The sequence below is a fragment of the Nelumbo lutea genome, chromosome 4 (assembly GCF_056320005.1).
Source record: "Nelumbo lutea isolate HS-2025 chromosome 4, American lotus-T2T, whole genome shotgun sequence".
Taxonomy (NCBI): Eukaryota; Viridiplantae; Streptophyta; class Magnoliopsida; order Proteales; family Nelumbonaceae; genus Nelumbo; species Nelumbo lutea.
This window is the reverse complement of record NC_142687.1, coordinates 90,067,780-90,083,818: the sequence shown is the minus strand read 5'-3', so window position 1 is coordinate 90,083,818 and position 16,039 is coordinate 90,067,780. Positions and strand designations below refer to the sequence as shown.

General features: G+C 40.8%; 1 protein-coding gene across 2 annotated transcripts; it reads right to left on the bottom strand.

The window, feature by feature from the left end:
- Positions 1–656: 656 nt before the first annotated feature.
- Positions 657–3,376, bottom strand: LOC148861706 (gibberellin receptor GID1C-like). Of its 2 annotated transcripts, none has more exons than XM_088985677.1 (2): positions 2,806–3,376; positions 657–2,261 (listed from the first exon to the last, which is right to left on the bottom strand). In XM_088985677.1, exons 1-2 carry the CDS (start codon positions 2,842–2,844, stop codon positions 1,263–1,265), a joined length of 1,038 nt encoding a protein of 345 aa, XP_088841803.1. In that variant the 5' UTR covers positions 2,845–3,376; the 3' UTR covers positions 657–1,262. The 2 variants fall into 2 exon arrangements, with proteins under 2 accessions (XP_088841803.1, XP_088841804.1); XM_088985678.1 differs by having other exon boundaries at positions 2,928–3,223.
- Between the last annotated feature and the right edge of the window lie 12,663 nt (positions 3,377–16,039).

Genomic DNA, 16,039 nt, shown 5'->3' with positions numbered 1-16,039 from the left:
AGAAAGCCCAACACATTACAGCTATGTATATATATATATATATATATATTTGGTGAAACGCAGATTCGATGATAAAAGATACGCCACGAAATATGGTGAAAACACAATTTTCCAACCATCGTTGGCTTTTTGTTTATGGTTTTACTTCTGGTCGGTCTCCCTCCATCTTTCCCCAACCTTATCTTATCCACACAAAAGAAAAGAGAAAAAGAATAGAAAAGAAAAAGAGAGAAAAACACCCAGGAAAACACTGGCATTTTGTTGTTCGTTTCGTGTCATAAATCATAATGGTCTAATTCTACCGTTCCCGACTCAAATCCTATCACCTACTTAACTCCAATGTCGATCTAATACCAACAAATCCCTCCAAATTCCAAACCCATCATCAGCTCTGCCTCTCCCTCTCTCTCTCTCTCTCTCTGCTTCTAGATTCTAGAGTGGAATATGATACGAGGGTCCTCGTTTGAAACTGGATGGGAAAACCAATACCAATGCTGTTACAGAATGCAATCAACTTGATACAGTGGAAGCACTGTTTGAATTTTCTGATAACTTTCAACAAGCACATATATAGATCATCTATCAGTTCCAAACTGGAAAAGACAATTAAAACTATGTAGTAGCCATTGCAAAGCAAACAGGAGACGACCTACGAGTAAGCAAACAGCATTTTTTCCATAATGCTAGTAGAACACAAAAGTATACATACAAGTCCATACCATGGACGTTTCTCCAAAAGTATTTTTTTTTTTTTTGGTTTTCCCTCTCTTGATGAAACCAACCCTTTATATAAACAACATTCATTAGCAGTAAAGTGACCACCAAACATTACCCCCACACTCCCGTCGCCCCCTTCTTCGTGGTCACAACAGAATGTTGGAAGGGGTAAGCTTTAAACTTGGTGGATCTTCCAAACCCAGTAGTAGTCATCATCAGGCGGCTCCTGCCCTGAGTAATTACTATATAGCTTCATAGAACAAAGTCACACGTAGTTCAGTGCTTGAATCACTACCAAAACCCATTTCTCTCTATCAACTATGAACAACCAACCTGTCTCAGACAGAGGAAGAGAGACCTCATTGCGTTGGCGTTGCCACTGCAACTCTGCAACTGATCATCACAGTAAGCGGTATTACTACACAATCTCATAAGCTGCACACCATCACCCCCACAAAAAAAATAAAAGCCAGAAGGGAAACTAAAAATAACCCCGCATGAAAATGTCAAGCCTGTCTGTCCTGTCTATAGGTAAAGTAGGTGTATTAACAATTAGAATTCACGAAGTGCTTAATCTCTTCCATGACTGTATAGAAGTGGTTGTTATTGGGCAACAAGTAGAAGCCGATGGTGGCCTGCTCCAGATATATGAGCTTCACATCCTGACCAGCCTTCTTCAGACCTTCCACATAGGCCAACTGCCAATCCTGAACAAGGTCGAGACCTGCCACCACAACCAGGCTCTTCGGGAACTTGACTCCCTTGAGGCTTTTGCCACTGGGACCAAATGGGTTACATGCTGGGTGGTCTCTATCAGTTCCTTCTGGAAGAAAAGCTCTCCAATACCAGTCCCTGTCCTGAATGGTCACAAAGTACTTCCCGTCCAATCTCTTCTCCGACTCCGTCCTCTCTTTCCCGCCGAACATGGCATTCAGTAGTATATTTCCCTTTACTTGGATGTCTGATTCCACTGCCTTGAGTGCAACATGGTGGACAATGTTACCTCCAGAACTATCTCCTGCTAAGTAAATGTGGACTTTGGAGTCCTTCCCGCTCTGAAGCCACTGCCTGGAGTTAACCCATTTGAGAGCTGCCCATCCATCCTCGTAGGCGCATGGATACCGGTTTTCTGGTGCACGACGATAATTCACAGACACCACAACAGCGTTGCACATGTTCACGAGGCGACGACAGAGTGTATCGTAGATGGCACTGTTCGAAGAAGAGTGTGCAAAGCTGCCTCCGTGGAAGAAAATTATGACCGGAACCACTTCCGAGCTCAGTGGCCTTTCTAGCTCCATGATGCCGCCTGGCTGAGCTTCGTCTGCTGGGGCTGGCCGGTATATCCTGCTAAGGAGGCTGGTCGCCCGGTCCACGATGACATCGAAGGAGAACACCCCGTCCACCGGGGTTGTGTTGGCGGGGACTTTCCGGTCGAGGAACTCCGCCAGGTGGCGGTTGAACGTACCGTCCGGACGGCGGAGGAGGTTGTATGCCACCTTGAAATTGGAAATAAGAATCCATGTATTGAGCGGAACCACCATCTGCACAGTGACAGAGTTAGAAATTATTCAAATAGCAAGAACATCAACACCCAAAATTAAAGAGATTACACTGTTTATCTGCTTCTATTCCAATTAAAAGGAATGAATATTTTCAAAGAAAAAAGATAAAAAAAAAGAAAGAAAAGAAACACTACTACTCTACTTAATTCCCACACCAGAGTATAAAGGCAATAAAACCTCATGCTGAGAGAAACCCTAGAAATTCCACGGACGAACTGGGAAACCTAGGAAGAAATGGAAATTTCAATTCGACAACAAGCCCTCACAGAGCATAATTAGCCAAGACGACCCAATATTCATCTATACTCCTTCAAATCAAATCAAAACCCTAAATCGAATTGCTCTGCTCTAAAGCCCTTCAACCGCCAAGATCAACAAAATTGAAACTTAAGACTCAATAAAGAGAATCCAAGCAGGATTCAGACAAATCAACCCTTTCTTTCTCCCCCCGAAACAAGATTGAACACTGAGAGCATATAAAATGAGTAGAAAAAAGAGGGAAAAAAAAAAGAAAAATGAATACCTTGGCCTCATTGAGGTTAATTTCGTTACCTCCAGCCATCACACAAAGAAGTCAAAGAATCAACACAACGAAGAACCCTAGGAACAACCAGAGACGGTCTCAAAGTTTCCACCTTTACTAACCATCACGCTTCGGAGCAACAAAATCCAAACCCTAATCCCGCAAGCTTGCCTCTTTTGCCGCCTTGTTTAAGCCCCGAAGAAGAAGAGAAAACTCAGCAAATAAAAACAATGGAGTCTCTCAGTACACGTGAGCATAGAAGATCAAAGAAATAACAGGGAAGAGAGAGGAGAGACCGAAGGGGGTGGATGGGAGAGGAGTGCGAAGGATAAGAGGAGCGGCGCACGCGAGTCGAGAGCTAAGGCGTGGAGTCAAACGCTAAGGAACGACGGGGGTGGACGGAGACGAGGGAGACGACAAAGCGGGCGGCCGAAATAAACTGTTTTATGGGCCCCATGATCCATAATTAGTTAATTAAGCTATATTCGCCCTCGGTTTCTTTAATTTTTTTATAAATAAATCAATAAAACAGATAAATAAGAAAAAAAAAAGCAAGCATAGCAGAAACCAGAAATTTACGCAAAATAAAAAATAAATAAATAAAGGGAAGGAGACAAAAGTTTTTTCCTGCGTGTGGCCCTAGTGAAGGCGCGTCACGACAAATTGCCTCCCCTTCCATGCAAAATGACAAATTTCACCTAGGGTGATGGCTCATTTACGTGACGTGCCATTCGGAACGTGAAGTGAAGACTTGTTTGGTTTGGAATTTGTCGTTCTCTCTTGGATCGTTTATTAGTGAGGGCTCTACTTCATCTGAACACGTGGCGTGCTGCAAAGAGGCTGGGACCCGGCCACCCTCGGAGGGAGGTCCCACATTAGAATATCTGTGACGTCTCACGCGTCACGCCCAAAATGAATGCGATGTATCAAAATGGTTGTGGTTGTGGTCGTGGTTGTGCAAGTCCAATCAATCACGCAGTCCCTTTGCTAAAGTTGGAAGGGTCATCCATTTCCTCTGGACGTAGGACCGACCGTAGGAAAAATGCACGTGTCAGTTCCGTAGAGCTTCATCACCTCTAGGGTATTTTCGTCTTTCAAAGTGAGCAACGTATCGCGATTGTATTAGAAGGAGGAGAGGGAATTTGGGCAACGTATCCACCGTTGGTTTACCAAATTTTGACAAAAGATCCAAACTACGATAAAAGCGCTGGCGTACCTTAGCGAAGTACAGAGATACTGTGTACTTGGAGCTCAAAACACCATTTGCAGTTGGGGCGCGGACCACCTCTGAATAAATCAGGACCGTTCAGCGGCGGGGCCACCCGCTCGAGTGAAATGTCCTAAACGAATTTAGTAATCCTAAGAAGATTCTTTGGTTGTGCCGTCTATCCCTACAAGTGTAAAGGGTAAAGCAAACACAACGCTACACCAGATTCTCTTCTCCCATTGGAAGGATGTGATCTTTAGGTAAGCGGGTGGCCCACAATCTGGACGTCTAAAATTAGGTATAAGTAGCCAAGCTCGTATGCACATAATATATTATACTATTGATATTCGTATTCCACTTCGACTCGGTACCATGTCTTTCCGGCATTATAGATTTTTCCGAAATTAAATTGTGCCAGGTTCGAGTATATTGACATCTCGTCTCATTTCATTTCATATGAGCAAAGGAAGATTTCATTTCATATGCTTCTCCTTTGATGCAAATCATATTTTAGGGATGCTTAATTCTTTTTATAAATGGTCGGGCCAGTAAATAAATTTTCAGAAATCTGCTATTCACTCTAGTGCTAACACTCGTAAGAAAGTGAAATTTCCTGTTCTTTCAAAATTTGGTGTTCCCACCACTAAGGCAAATGACAAATATCTTGGCGGCCCTTTGCTTCTGGGAAGATCTAAAATTCAGGAATAGAGATACTTAGTTGATAGACTTAAATCCAATTTGGCGGGTGGGAAGAAGTGCATTCTGTCCCATGCATGTAGATCCCTACTCATCAAATCTATTCTCCAAGCAATTCCTCGCTACATCATGCACACTTACCATCTTCCTAAGCAAACATGCACTGAGCTCAATAATATTTGTCGTAATTTCTGGTGTGGTTCTTGCTCTGTCAATCTAATGCTTGTAGAGGGCTGGGTTTTCATGACTTGGTGGTGACTTATAAAGCTCATATCATGAAGTTGGGTTGGAGGTTACTCAAATTTCCGTCATCCCTGTGGGCGAAGGTTCGACGTGTCAAATATTTCCGAAATTCCAATTTTTGGAAATCAAAACCAAAACCGTGTGACTCATATATTTGGCAAGGTATCCTTACTTGCAAATCTCACCTTCACCAAGGCTATCGTTAGATTATTGGCAATGGGTGGAATATTGATGCTTCATCAAACCCTTGGCTGCCTCATGATGTGGATATCTCTAATCTATCTCATGAAAATAGTTCTTTGAAAGTGGTGGAGCTCATCAACCATATTTCTATGACTTGGAACCATCGACTGGTAAATCAACTTTTTTCACCTCATGTAGCTAAGAAGTTCTTACCTTAAATCTCCCATTGCGCAGTAATATTATGGATGACCAGTTGGTTTCGACCCTTACCCCTCATAGGCAATTCACCACCTCCTCTGCCCATCGGCTCCTATTATCAGAACTCCCTACCTCCACAAAGGCGAATTTCTTGTATGAGGACTGTGAATGGTCAAAGTTCTGGAAACTTAAGTGGATTTGTCCCAAAATTACGATGTTTCTTTGGAAGGCTTTAAATGATGCTCTCCCCACAAAGCAGAGACTAAAAGTATGGAGGTACAATTTTGATGCTGGTTGCCCATTTTGTATGTTTGATGAGGAATCGGTTGAACATCTATTCCTCAAGTGCCCTACTGCAAAACTGGTTTGGTTTGGCTCGGAACTGGGTATCGAACTGAGCCTACCTGAGTTACTTTCCTTCTAGATCTCCCCGGGGGGCCCCTTTAATTTCTCTCCATATCCTCCTTACCTATTAGCCTTTTCCATCTTGTAGCATCTTTGGCTGGCGCGTAATGCGATTTTATTTCGAAAAGAAGTTTGGTCTCCTGATCTGATGCTTAGTAAGGCCTGGGACTTTGTCAATCAATCTTTGGTTTGGGTTCTTCCTAATTCTGATGTTTTGTCAGCTGCTTCAGCTTCTTCTCCCCCTATTAGATGGTGTAGACCCTCTACTGGTATGGTCAAGATAAATTTCGACGGTGCCACTTCTTCAGATTGTACAGCTGCTGGTTGTATCATCAGGGACCATCAAGGAATTTTGATTTATGCTCCACCTGTTCCTCTCAGTGTTTTTATACTCTTTCATAATGGCAAGAATATTCTGAATCACCACCCGGATTTCTCAATATATTTTCTTCGAGATCGACAAATAAGGCGGCTCACGCGTTAACTCGTTTTGGTTTGACTTGTTCCTCTTCTTGAACTTAGTCATATTTTCCAGTATTCTTAAAGAAAATTGTAGAAAAAGAGTCTACTAAGTTATCTTATGAATTCTAGAATATTTGGCCTTTTCATTAAAAAAAAAAGAAAAATCAAAACCTCACACTCACGATCAGACAATATGAATGTGTACCATTCATTAGGCTGATATGATACGAGCTAAAATCTACTATCCACAAATTCCCTACACATTTGACACTATAGGCGTGCATTGAGATCGAATTTCAATATATGAATATTGAAGATTAAAATCTGAATTCAAATTTGATTCGATCTGAATTTGAAAACTAATGAGGTGAGGACAAAGAAGGGTTCAATAAGGTCCATTAACTTTTATCATAGAGAAATTGCAATTTCCTAGGTTTGATGCCATGCCTTAATATTTGAAAGAATGCCAATTGACCATCTCAACTAATGGTCATCAGTCAAGTGTAAAGTAAACTTGAGAGGTAAATTTGTTCTATTAACATATTTATATATAATTTTTATGTATTCTCAATTGTTCCATTATACTCCTATATTTTTTACATAAAAAATGCTTGACTGCATTTGGCCTTGTGTATGTCGGTGTGTAATGAGCTTTACTTAATGACAAGTTTCCTTCGCTTTTCGCTTTCTTCCTTTGATACTTTAAAACATAAAAGAAAGGGTTAAAAAGTAAAGCTTCCAATTCTAGAGAAATAGGCATGACTCCCGTACTTGGGGCTATTAATATGAAATATTATAAATTTTCAATTTTTTTGAATTATTTATATTAAAAATTTAGGTTAGGTTTTTCATTTATTGTTTCCATAGATTTTTATTTGATTTAAGAGACTTACCATATTTTATCTAGTATGTGATCCTGTTATGGGGCAGTCACACATATGTATCACTTTGGTTTTTATTTTTTATTTTTGTTTTTTATAATAATATTATTTTATTTGAGTTTCACTATTTGTCTAATAATTATATTTATATTTGAAATTCAAATAAAACTAACTATTGAAATCTCAAACAATAGAATGAAGTGGTTGTAGGTAGAAGTATTTGTAGATAACCACTTTTACATTTCTTGCATTTTTTTAGGAATGGATGAGAATAGGAGCTTCCCAATTCTCATGTATTTCTAAAAAACTATTATGGAATGTATGACACCTGTCTTAGAGTGCCACATTTTTTAGTTCAAAAATTTAAATGTGGTTAAAAGCGATTTATGTATACAAACGAGGAGTGGGTTTTCTCTTTGAAAATGTGAACAACCAACTTTTGAGATGCTTTTTCTAGAAAGTTGAGGTTGCCACGTGTCTGAATGGTAGGGGTTATAGCCTGAAAACCTTCCTTTAATATATATATATATATATATGATAAAAAAATAAAAAAGTTGTAGAAGATACACCACTTCGACTGCAAACTAAGGGCTGAAAAAAAAAAAAGAAAAATGCCATTAACAATTCGCAAGGAGTAGAACCCATTTGCAGATTTCCTTATTTTATTTCTTCAATCTTTAGCCAAGGGACCAAATTCAGGGGAAAAAAAAGAAAAAAAAGAAGGGTGGGGGGCATTCATTTACCTCGAGTTTTCTTCTTCAATCTTCAGGCAAGGCTACAAGTCACTTTTTGCTATTTTAGTAGTACAGGATTAGTGAATCTTTTGACCGATGAGTCACAGGTAAAATATCAAGATCAGATGGAAGGCTAATCCATTAAAGCTGTACCAATGAAAAATCTGCGATTGTTAGGCATATGGAAGAAGCAAAAATTACCCACATAAAATAAACGAAAGGTTTATCAAGCAAAACAAATTAAATGTTATTGTTCCTTTATTGGCAGGGAATAAGGGACAATACAATGGTCACGTTAAATTTCCCCAATGAAGAAATCGGAGAGTAAATGAGAGAAATCCATTAAAAAGATTATTAAAAATAACCAAACCTCCAACCTATTGCCATGTAGGGGTGTCAATTGGACTGTACTTAGTCCAATCCGATCCAATCTAATGTGAATTCATTATAAATGGATCAGGTCCAATCCAATTCAATGAATGTTTTGGACCAATTTGGGCCAATACAATTCAATATCTGGACTGTCCAATCTGTTCAAATTCATTTTGATTTAGACTGGTTTCAACCCAAACCTGGTTCATTAACACATATATTCTTATCTTATATCAATGGACCAAATAATGGCTTAATCCAACCCAATCCAATATAGATTTGTTATGGACAGACCAGGTCTAATCCAATCTAATAAATATTTTGGATTGGATTGATCCAATCAAATATGTGTTGTTGGTCCGTCCAATCTGTCCAAATTGAATTTGGACTAGATGGGGTGCAATCCAAAACCATTCCATTGACACCCTTATTGCCATGTTCAATTTCTTTGTTATTATACCGTGTCATTTAAAGATTTCTTTGTGCTTCAAGCCTAAACATTGCAATAGGATGAACATGTCCAATTCCCCACTCTAGCCTATACTTTCCATTGCTACTCTGTGACGCGTGGTCACAGAGAACCAACTCTTGCTTTCTGTAGGGTCCTCATGTCAGAATAAGAAGAAAAAGACACCTAAAATCCATTGTTGATGAAAACATAAAGCTTGAATTGCTAAAAACCAACGAGTGTCTGATCTTTCTTTCCCCTTCTTTGACCTGTGTTTTCACGTTGCAAAGAACCCTTGAGAATGAAGAAAAAGAAGGAAGAGGAACAATGGCATCGGCCCATCTTCAATTTGTAATCATAATGGCATATAGGGTTCCATCTACAATCTTTTGTTTCCTTTCCTGCTCTTCTGTTTTTCTCTTGAACCGAAAACTTAATAACTGGATTTTTTCCCTTTGCTTTTTAAAAATATAATAGAAAGAAAATGACTATTTAATAGAGCTCGAACATGTGAACGGCTCCGAGAAAGTCACCAGGACCGGATGGTTTCCCCAATCTATTCTTTTAAAAATTCTAGAAGATGATTAAATATGATCTCTACAAGGAGATCTTGACTTTCTTTCAATAATGAGTGTTAGGAGAGAAGATGGATCACACTTTCTTAGCCCTAATTCTGAAAGTTAAAAACGCAGAGGATGCTTCAAGATTCAAACTCACTAGTCTTTGCAACAAAATCATTGGGAAAATTTTAGAAAATAGATTAAAACCAATCCTCTAGAGAATAATCTTTCTAAATCAGAGTGCCTTCCTCTCTGGTAGGCAAATCTCTTATAACATTCTGCTAGCTCATGAAATCATGCACTATATGAAGAAGACAAAAAGAGGGAAAGGAATCATTGCAATTAAGCTAGATATGAATAAAGCATATGATAGAGTGGAGTAGACTTTTCTTGAAGCAACCTTAAAAAAAGATGGGTTTGGGTCCTATTTGGATTAATTGCCTTATGAAATGCGTCTCCTCAATTTCATACTAGATTTTCATTAATGGTTCTCCTTCCAAAAAGTTTTATCCACAAGGGGGCCTTCGACAAGGAGACCCCCTCTCCCCTACCTATTTCTTATTTATGAATGGGTTGGTAAGGGACTCAACTATTTATGGTGTCAGCGTGTGCAGAATAGCCCCAGTGATTTCTCACATATTTTTTGCAGATGATAGTTTTATATTCACAACAACAAGACTTAAGGAAGGTGGGAAGCTCTTGGAAGCAATCTCAACTAATGAATCAGCTTCTGGACAAAAAATGGATTATGAAAAGTTTAAGATTTTCTTTAGCTTAAATGTGCATGAAAAAAAAAAAATCTCTAGAGCTCTCAAATTCAAAAAGGTTGACAATCCTTTGATCTGTTTAGGAACCTATCCCATGATAGATAGTAAGAAATGTCAACATTTTAATTACATTATTGAAAGAGTGGCTTCAAAATCTGTAGGATGAAAAGACTCCCTCTTATCTCAGGCGGGTAAAGAAGTGATGATAAAGTCAATGTTAACAGCAGTTCCATCCTATTGCATGTCAAAATTTCTCTTGCCTAAAAAAGTGTGTGAGAATATTTCAAGAATTCAAAGAAAATTCTGGTGAGGAGAGTGTGAATGGAAAAGAAATGTCAATTGGGTGTCTTGGGATAAAATTTAAAAATAAGCTGAATAGTGGTTTGGGCTTTAGGAACCCTCACGCTTTTAATTTAGCCCTCTTAGCAAAATTAGAATAGAGGCTCTGTCATGACTCCTAGGGGGCGAACTGCCTTGGTGGCGAACTGCCTGGGGGCGAACTGCCTTGGTGGCGAACTGCCTGGGGGCGAACTGCCTGGTGGCGAACTCCCTGGTGACGAACTGCCTTGGTGGTGAACTGTCTGGGGGCGAACTGCCTTGGTGGCGAACTGCCTGGAGGTGAACTGTCTGGGGGCGAACTGCCTGGGGGAAAACTGCCTTGGGGCGAACTGCCTTGGTGGCGAACTGCCTGATGACGAACTCCCTGGTGACGAACTGCCTTGGTGGCGAACTATCTGGGGGCGAACTGCCTGGGGGCGAACTGCCTTGGTAGCGAACTGCCTGGAGGCGAACTGTTTGGGGACGAACTGCCTGGGGGCGAACTGCCTTGGGGCGAACTGCCTTGGTGGCGAACTACCTGGAGGCGAACTGTTTGGGGGCGAACTGCCTGGGGGCAAATTGCCTTGGGGCGAAATGCCTTGGTGGCGAATTGCCTGGAGGTGAACTGTTTGGGGGCGAACTGCCTGGGGGCAAATTGCCTTGGGGCAAACTGCCTTGGGGCGAACTGCCTTGGTGGTGAACTGCCTGGAGGCGAACTGCCTGGGGGCGAATTGCCTGGTGGCGAACTCCCTGGTGGCGAACTGCCTAGAGGCGAACTGCCTGGGGGCGAATTGCCTTGGTGGCGAACTGCCTGGGGGCGAACTGCCTGGTGGCGAACTCCCTACTAGGCGGTCGATGCCTTAGAGAATGTTGGAGCTCCCTGGTGCGGCGCAATCCGACTGCCCTCAGCATGAGGTGGTCTTCTTTCCTTTGTAGGCTGCGGGAGATGAGGGACCTACGAGAACTTCATCTTTTCCTCCTCCTTGTAGGTGGCGGGAGCTGAGAGACCTGCGAGAACTCCATCTTTTCCTCCTCTTTGTAGGTGGCGGGAGCTAAGGGACCTCCGAGAACTCCATCTTTTCCTCCTCCTTGTAGGTGGCGGGAGTTGAGGGACCTCCGAGAACTCCATCTCTTCCTCCTCCTTGTAGGTGGGGGGAGCTGAGGGACTTCCGAGAACTGCATCTTTTCCTCCTCTTCGTAGGCGGCGGGAGTTGAGGGACCTCCAATAACTCCATCTCTTCCTCCTCCTTGTAGGTGGGGGGAGCTGAGGGACTTCCGAGAACTGCATCTTTTCCTCCTCTTCGTAGGCGGCGGGAGCTGAAGGACCTGTGAGAACCGAATCAGAGGTCCTGGGGGTACTTTCCCGGTGGGGGCTCTCCGATGCTTAAGTTAGCACTCTTATTGTAGAGAGCTTTGAAGATAATATGAGAGAGCTAGAGAACAGGGTTACTTCCCTTTCTTTTCCATCCCCTCCCCCTTTGGGGGGTGAGGTCTTTATATACCGGAGTCTTCGCGGGTTAGGTGGGTGAAAAGCCTCCAAACGGTAAGACTCGTCGCATCCTGTCAGAATCGGGGTACGGTGGTGAACTCCTCGAGGTCGTTAGGCTGGCGCTTGTGTCAGGTGGCCAGGTCGGCGCCTGGGCCGGGTTGTCAGAGGGGTGCCTGCATCAGTCGACGGGTTAGTGTTTAGGCCAGGTCGTCAGGTCGGCGCCTGTGTCAGTCAATGGGACAGTGTCTAGATCAGGTCGTCAAGCTGGCGCCTTGGTCGGATCATGCGCTAGGCTGGTCCAGGTCGGCTAGGTCGCGCAGTTCGTGTAGGCCGCGCGCAGGTCGCGCCAGGCCGGCCAAACAGGTGCCCGGGTGGGTCACCAACTTCGTAAGTTTGTTGGTTGGGTGTTTTCACAATTTTATTGGAGGGCCAAATATGCCCTCATCAACCTTCACAAGAGGAATGCCTCTTTGCCTTCCGGTGCAAGCGTGAAAATGAATCAGTGATGCATGCACTATTTCATTGTGAAAAAAGTAAATGCATGTAGTTTGGTTAAGGATTAGGCGTGATGGTAGATAAACTATATAGCTACCAAAATTTTGTGAGTTGGTTTGCAAAAATTCTGATTTGTTAGGCCAAATGGAGACCATTATAAGTCTAGTCATTGGTTTATGGGTGTTGCGGAAGGACAGAAATAGTTTCTATTTTAAAAATATTGCTTCTAGCTCGCTACCTGCAATTAATTATATGAACAGGTGGACAGTAGAGACATCTTTGCACTTGCAATAGAAATTGGGAAACTCTTCAATTGAGGCCCTCAAGGCACCTTTTTTTGAACCGGTGACCTATTGAAGATTTTGTCAAGATGAACATGGATGGAGGTTTTAAGTTTCCAGATAAAGTTGGTTTCATTGCGAGAGATTCGAATGGTACCGAAGGTTCAAAATATCAATACGCCCGATACGTTGGTAGGGGCGTATCAAGTGATATCGATATTTTTACTTTTACTTTTTCTTAAAACCGATTTAGGGGGGTCAGTTTAAGGCTCCTTCATCCCTGAACTGATTAGAACTTGAAGGACGTATTGGGGAGCTCCCAGAACAATACGTATTAATACTTTAAACCTTGATGATAGTTGCTGGTGGGCAGCCTGTGGATCTCTAACGGCTAGCTCCCCATTAGAAGCAAAAGCTTTAGCCACGTTAGAAGAAGTAAAAGCAACAAAAAGAAAAGGTCTTCAGCGGGTCTTTTTTTAATCTAATTGTAAGCAATTAATCTCCTATCTTAACAGTGCCTCTTCCTTCTATTTCAAAGACTTAGTTTTCATCAAGGAAGATTTGTCAAGTTTCTGTGAAGATTAGGAGGTCAAGTTTTTGTGGTGCCCAGAAGTGTTAATGTTGTTGCCCATGAACTAGCAAACACAGGTTTCTATTCAATGTTCGGCTGGAAGATGTTATCCCAGCCTGGTTAGCTTTATTTTTATTTTTTTTCTTTTTAGTATGAATTTGAGCTGTATTTTAGTAGTCGTGGTTACTTTGTAGTAGTTTCTTTTGTTAGTTGTTTTTCTCAACACATTGTTGGATCTGTGTTGTTTAGTCTTTTCAATGAAATTAGTTATTTACTAAAAAAGAAACATGCGAAGTGATGACGTGGGATGTTTTAATTGGAGGTGCACCCTGGCATACATGTGCACTTACCTAAAAAGAGTCTTCTAAAATTACCTCTCTAAAAGTTATTTTGATTAGGGGTGTAAACGTTATTTGAAAATCTAATTTCAAATTCGATATTTGACATAATTGAATTGAATTCGGATAATTTGAATATTTAATCGGTCGAATTGGGATATCTTATTCATATCGAATAGTTAATTGGATTTGAATTTGGATATGATCTAATTCGATTCGATAAATATCCAAATTCAACTGATTATTTAATTCTTATATAAAATATATATATTTTATATATATAATAATTAAGTTATATAAATGATTTATATATTTATATACTTTATATCAATAAAATATTCATTTTATATATTTATTAATTATCTAAAATAATTAATTAACCAAATTCGAATCGAATCGAATATTCGGATATTTAATCAAATTCTAATTCGGATATTAATCAATATCCGTTGAATATCGAATCGCATTTGGATATTGAATTTTCTAATCGGACTAGAAGTCAGATATTAGTTGATCCAATTCGAATTCAATCCGTTTACACCCCTAACTTTGCTATTAATGATTTTGACCTTCACATCAATGGCACTAGACATAAGAGAATGGTGAATCGTGAATATAATCTATTCTAGATAGTTGGAATAAGGCTTAGATGATGATTCCTTTTTAACATTAGAGCCATTAAATTGGAATCTTATCAAGCATTTGTCTATGATTATTCTTCAACCAAGGGGGTAGAGAGAGAGATATATTAAGTAAACACCATTGGGAGTGGAGAGAGAGATTAAGTATGCATTTGGTTCTGTTTATGTTTATTGAGTAAATATTGCCACATAAGTGCCCCGTTAGAAAAGGCCTCATTCTTTGGTTTAGGTTTATTGACTAAATGTTTTGTATTTGTCTGATTGTAAAACTGAAAAAAAAAAAAAACACTATTGGTGACTATTTCAACAATTAACGAAGAAAACATTTGGCAAGTCTTTTCCTATAGTTATTTGGGCAAAGCTTGAAGATTCTTTAGTTGACAATGAAAGACATCAAGCAAAAAAAACTATGCCCTAAAAAGTTCATCGAAGCCCAAAATGGTCAAAAAATCTAAAATCTCTCTCCGTCTCTCTCTGCATCTAATATCTTTTATTTTATTTAACAACTTTATAGATCATGATAATACTAGATAACATCTTCACAAGACCCCAAAATCTCATTTGACCATCTTAACATCTTCACAAGACTGCCAGTTTCCACAAGTACAGTAAAATTAAAACAAAATATAGCACGTTTGTGCATGTGGTTGTAGAGGGTTGGAACCGACTTTGGATGCATTGTCGTATACGAAGGTGGATACACATGTGACACACACAAACCACCTCCCCCCTCTTCTTCTTTCTCCACCTTACACGCGGCCCAGCTTTTCTCTCCCTCTCTCTCTCTCTCACTCCACCTACTAAATAGTAATAAATGGAGTGGCGTAGAGAGTTGTCGCCCTCGGGGCCCTCACTTTTGTTGCGCTGCTCCATTGGGGGCCTTTTCTTAATTATCGTGCGGCCCACCCAGTGTTTGGAAGCATTCTCTTTGGATCAACAACCAACAACAACTGTGTTTGGCTGCTTGTGTTAATCGGGTAAAAAATCCTCCACACTCCACCCCCAGATATTATTCATATATGTCTAAACAGCAGAAAAAAAAAATCAGCACTCCTCTCTCTCTCTCTTTTTCTCTCTCATCTCTGGCATTTGGTAGTACGCGTCCGTCCTTGTTACAATGTTACCTTTTTTATATTTTCTTTTCTCATCAAATGAAGACAACAATGGGGGGGCCCACAGGACTCGAAAGGCTTTAGTTTCGTCACAAGCTTTTGGGCTGGAATGTGCATATTCTATTTCTAATTAGGTTTAGGGGGGACCGGTTCCACTTGCGACATGACTTCTGGTGCTTGGACAGTTGGACTTAGTTCCCTTATTTCTTCCTCTCCTCTGCCTTTTATTTTTATTATTGGTGGAATGGGTCATCATGGGTCATGGGTATTGACAAATTTTCACGTGTTTGGCGTCCTATTATGCCAAACTTATTCCAAATTCCTTCCTTACGTGTGTCTTGTACGTTTTTTTAGTTATAATTCAATTTGTTTGGTTCTAAGTTCCAGCTTCTGACACGCTCTTGAGTCTTGACTCGTGACTCGTCTGAATAGAATCGGTTATTTGTGGGCTGAGGCCGCTCTCCCTTCTTTCCTTCCGTCCATGTTTACTGCTCTAACGGAACGGACTGAGTTCATGTTTACTGCTCGGGAACTGAATCCCACTGAGTTGTTCAGGGATCAGGGTTCAGGGTTCAGGTCAGGTAAGTATTCTGTGGCACAAAACTAAAGTCGTACTCAATGAATGAAGGGAGGGTTCCGAATCCCTTATTCACGCTTCACTGCATTTGGACGACGAGTCAAATCAATTTTGCTTTTGACGGAAGTAAATATTATTCTTTCTACCGTACTCTTTTACTCAGTTACTCTGCTGTGTTTCTGCTTTTATATTGGGATTCTGCACTGGAACTGGGTATTCACTTGTCTATCCATCCAAATATTCTAATTTATAGGTC

Bases quoted from the DNA above. Each gene is read 5' to 3' on its own strand.
- LOC148861706 (XM_088985677.1), bottom strand. From the start codon at position 2,844: ATGGCTGGAGGTAACGAAATTAACCTCAATGAGGCCAAG. The intron at 2,262-2,805 runs GTATTCATTTTT...GTCACTGTGCAG, and splicing joins TTAACCTCAATGAGGCCAAG to ATGGTGGTTCCGCTCAATAC.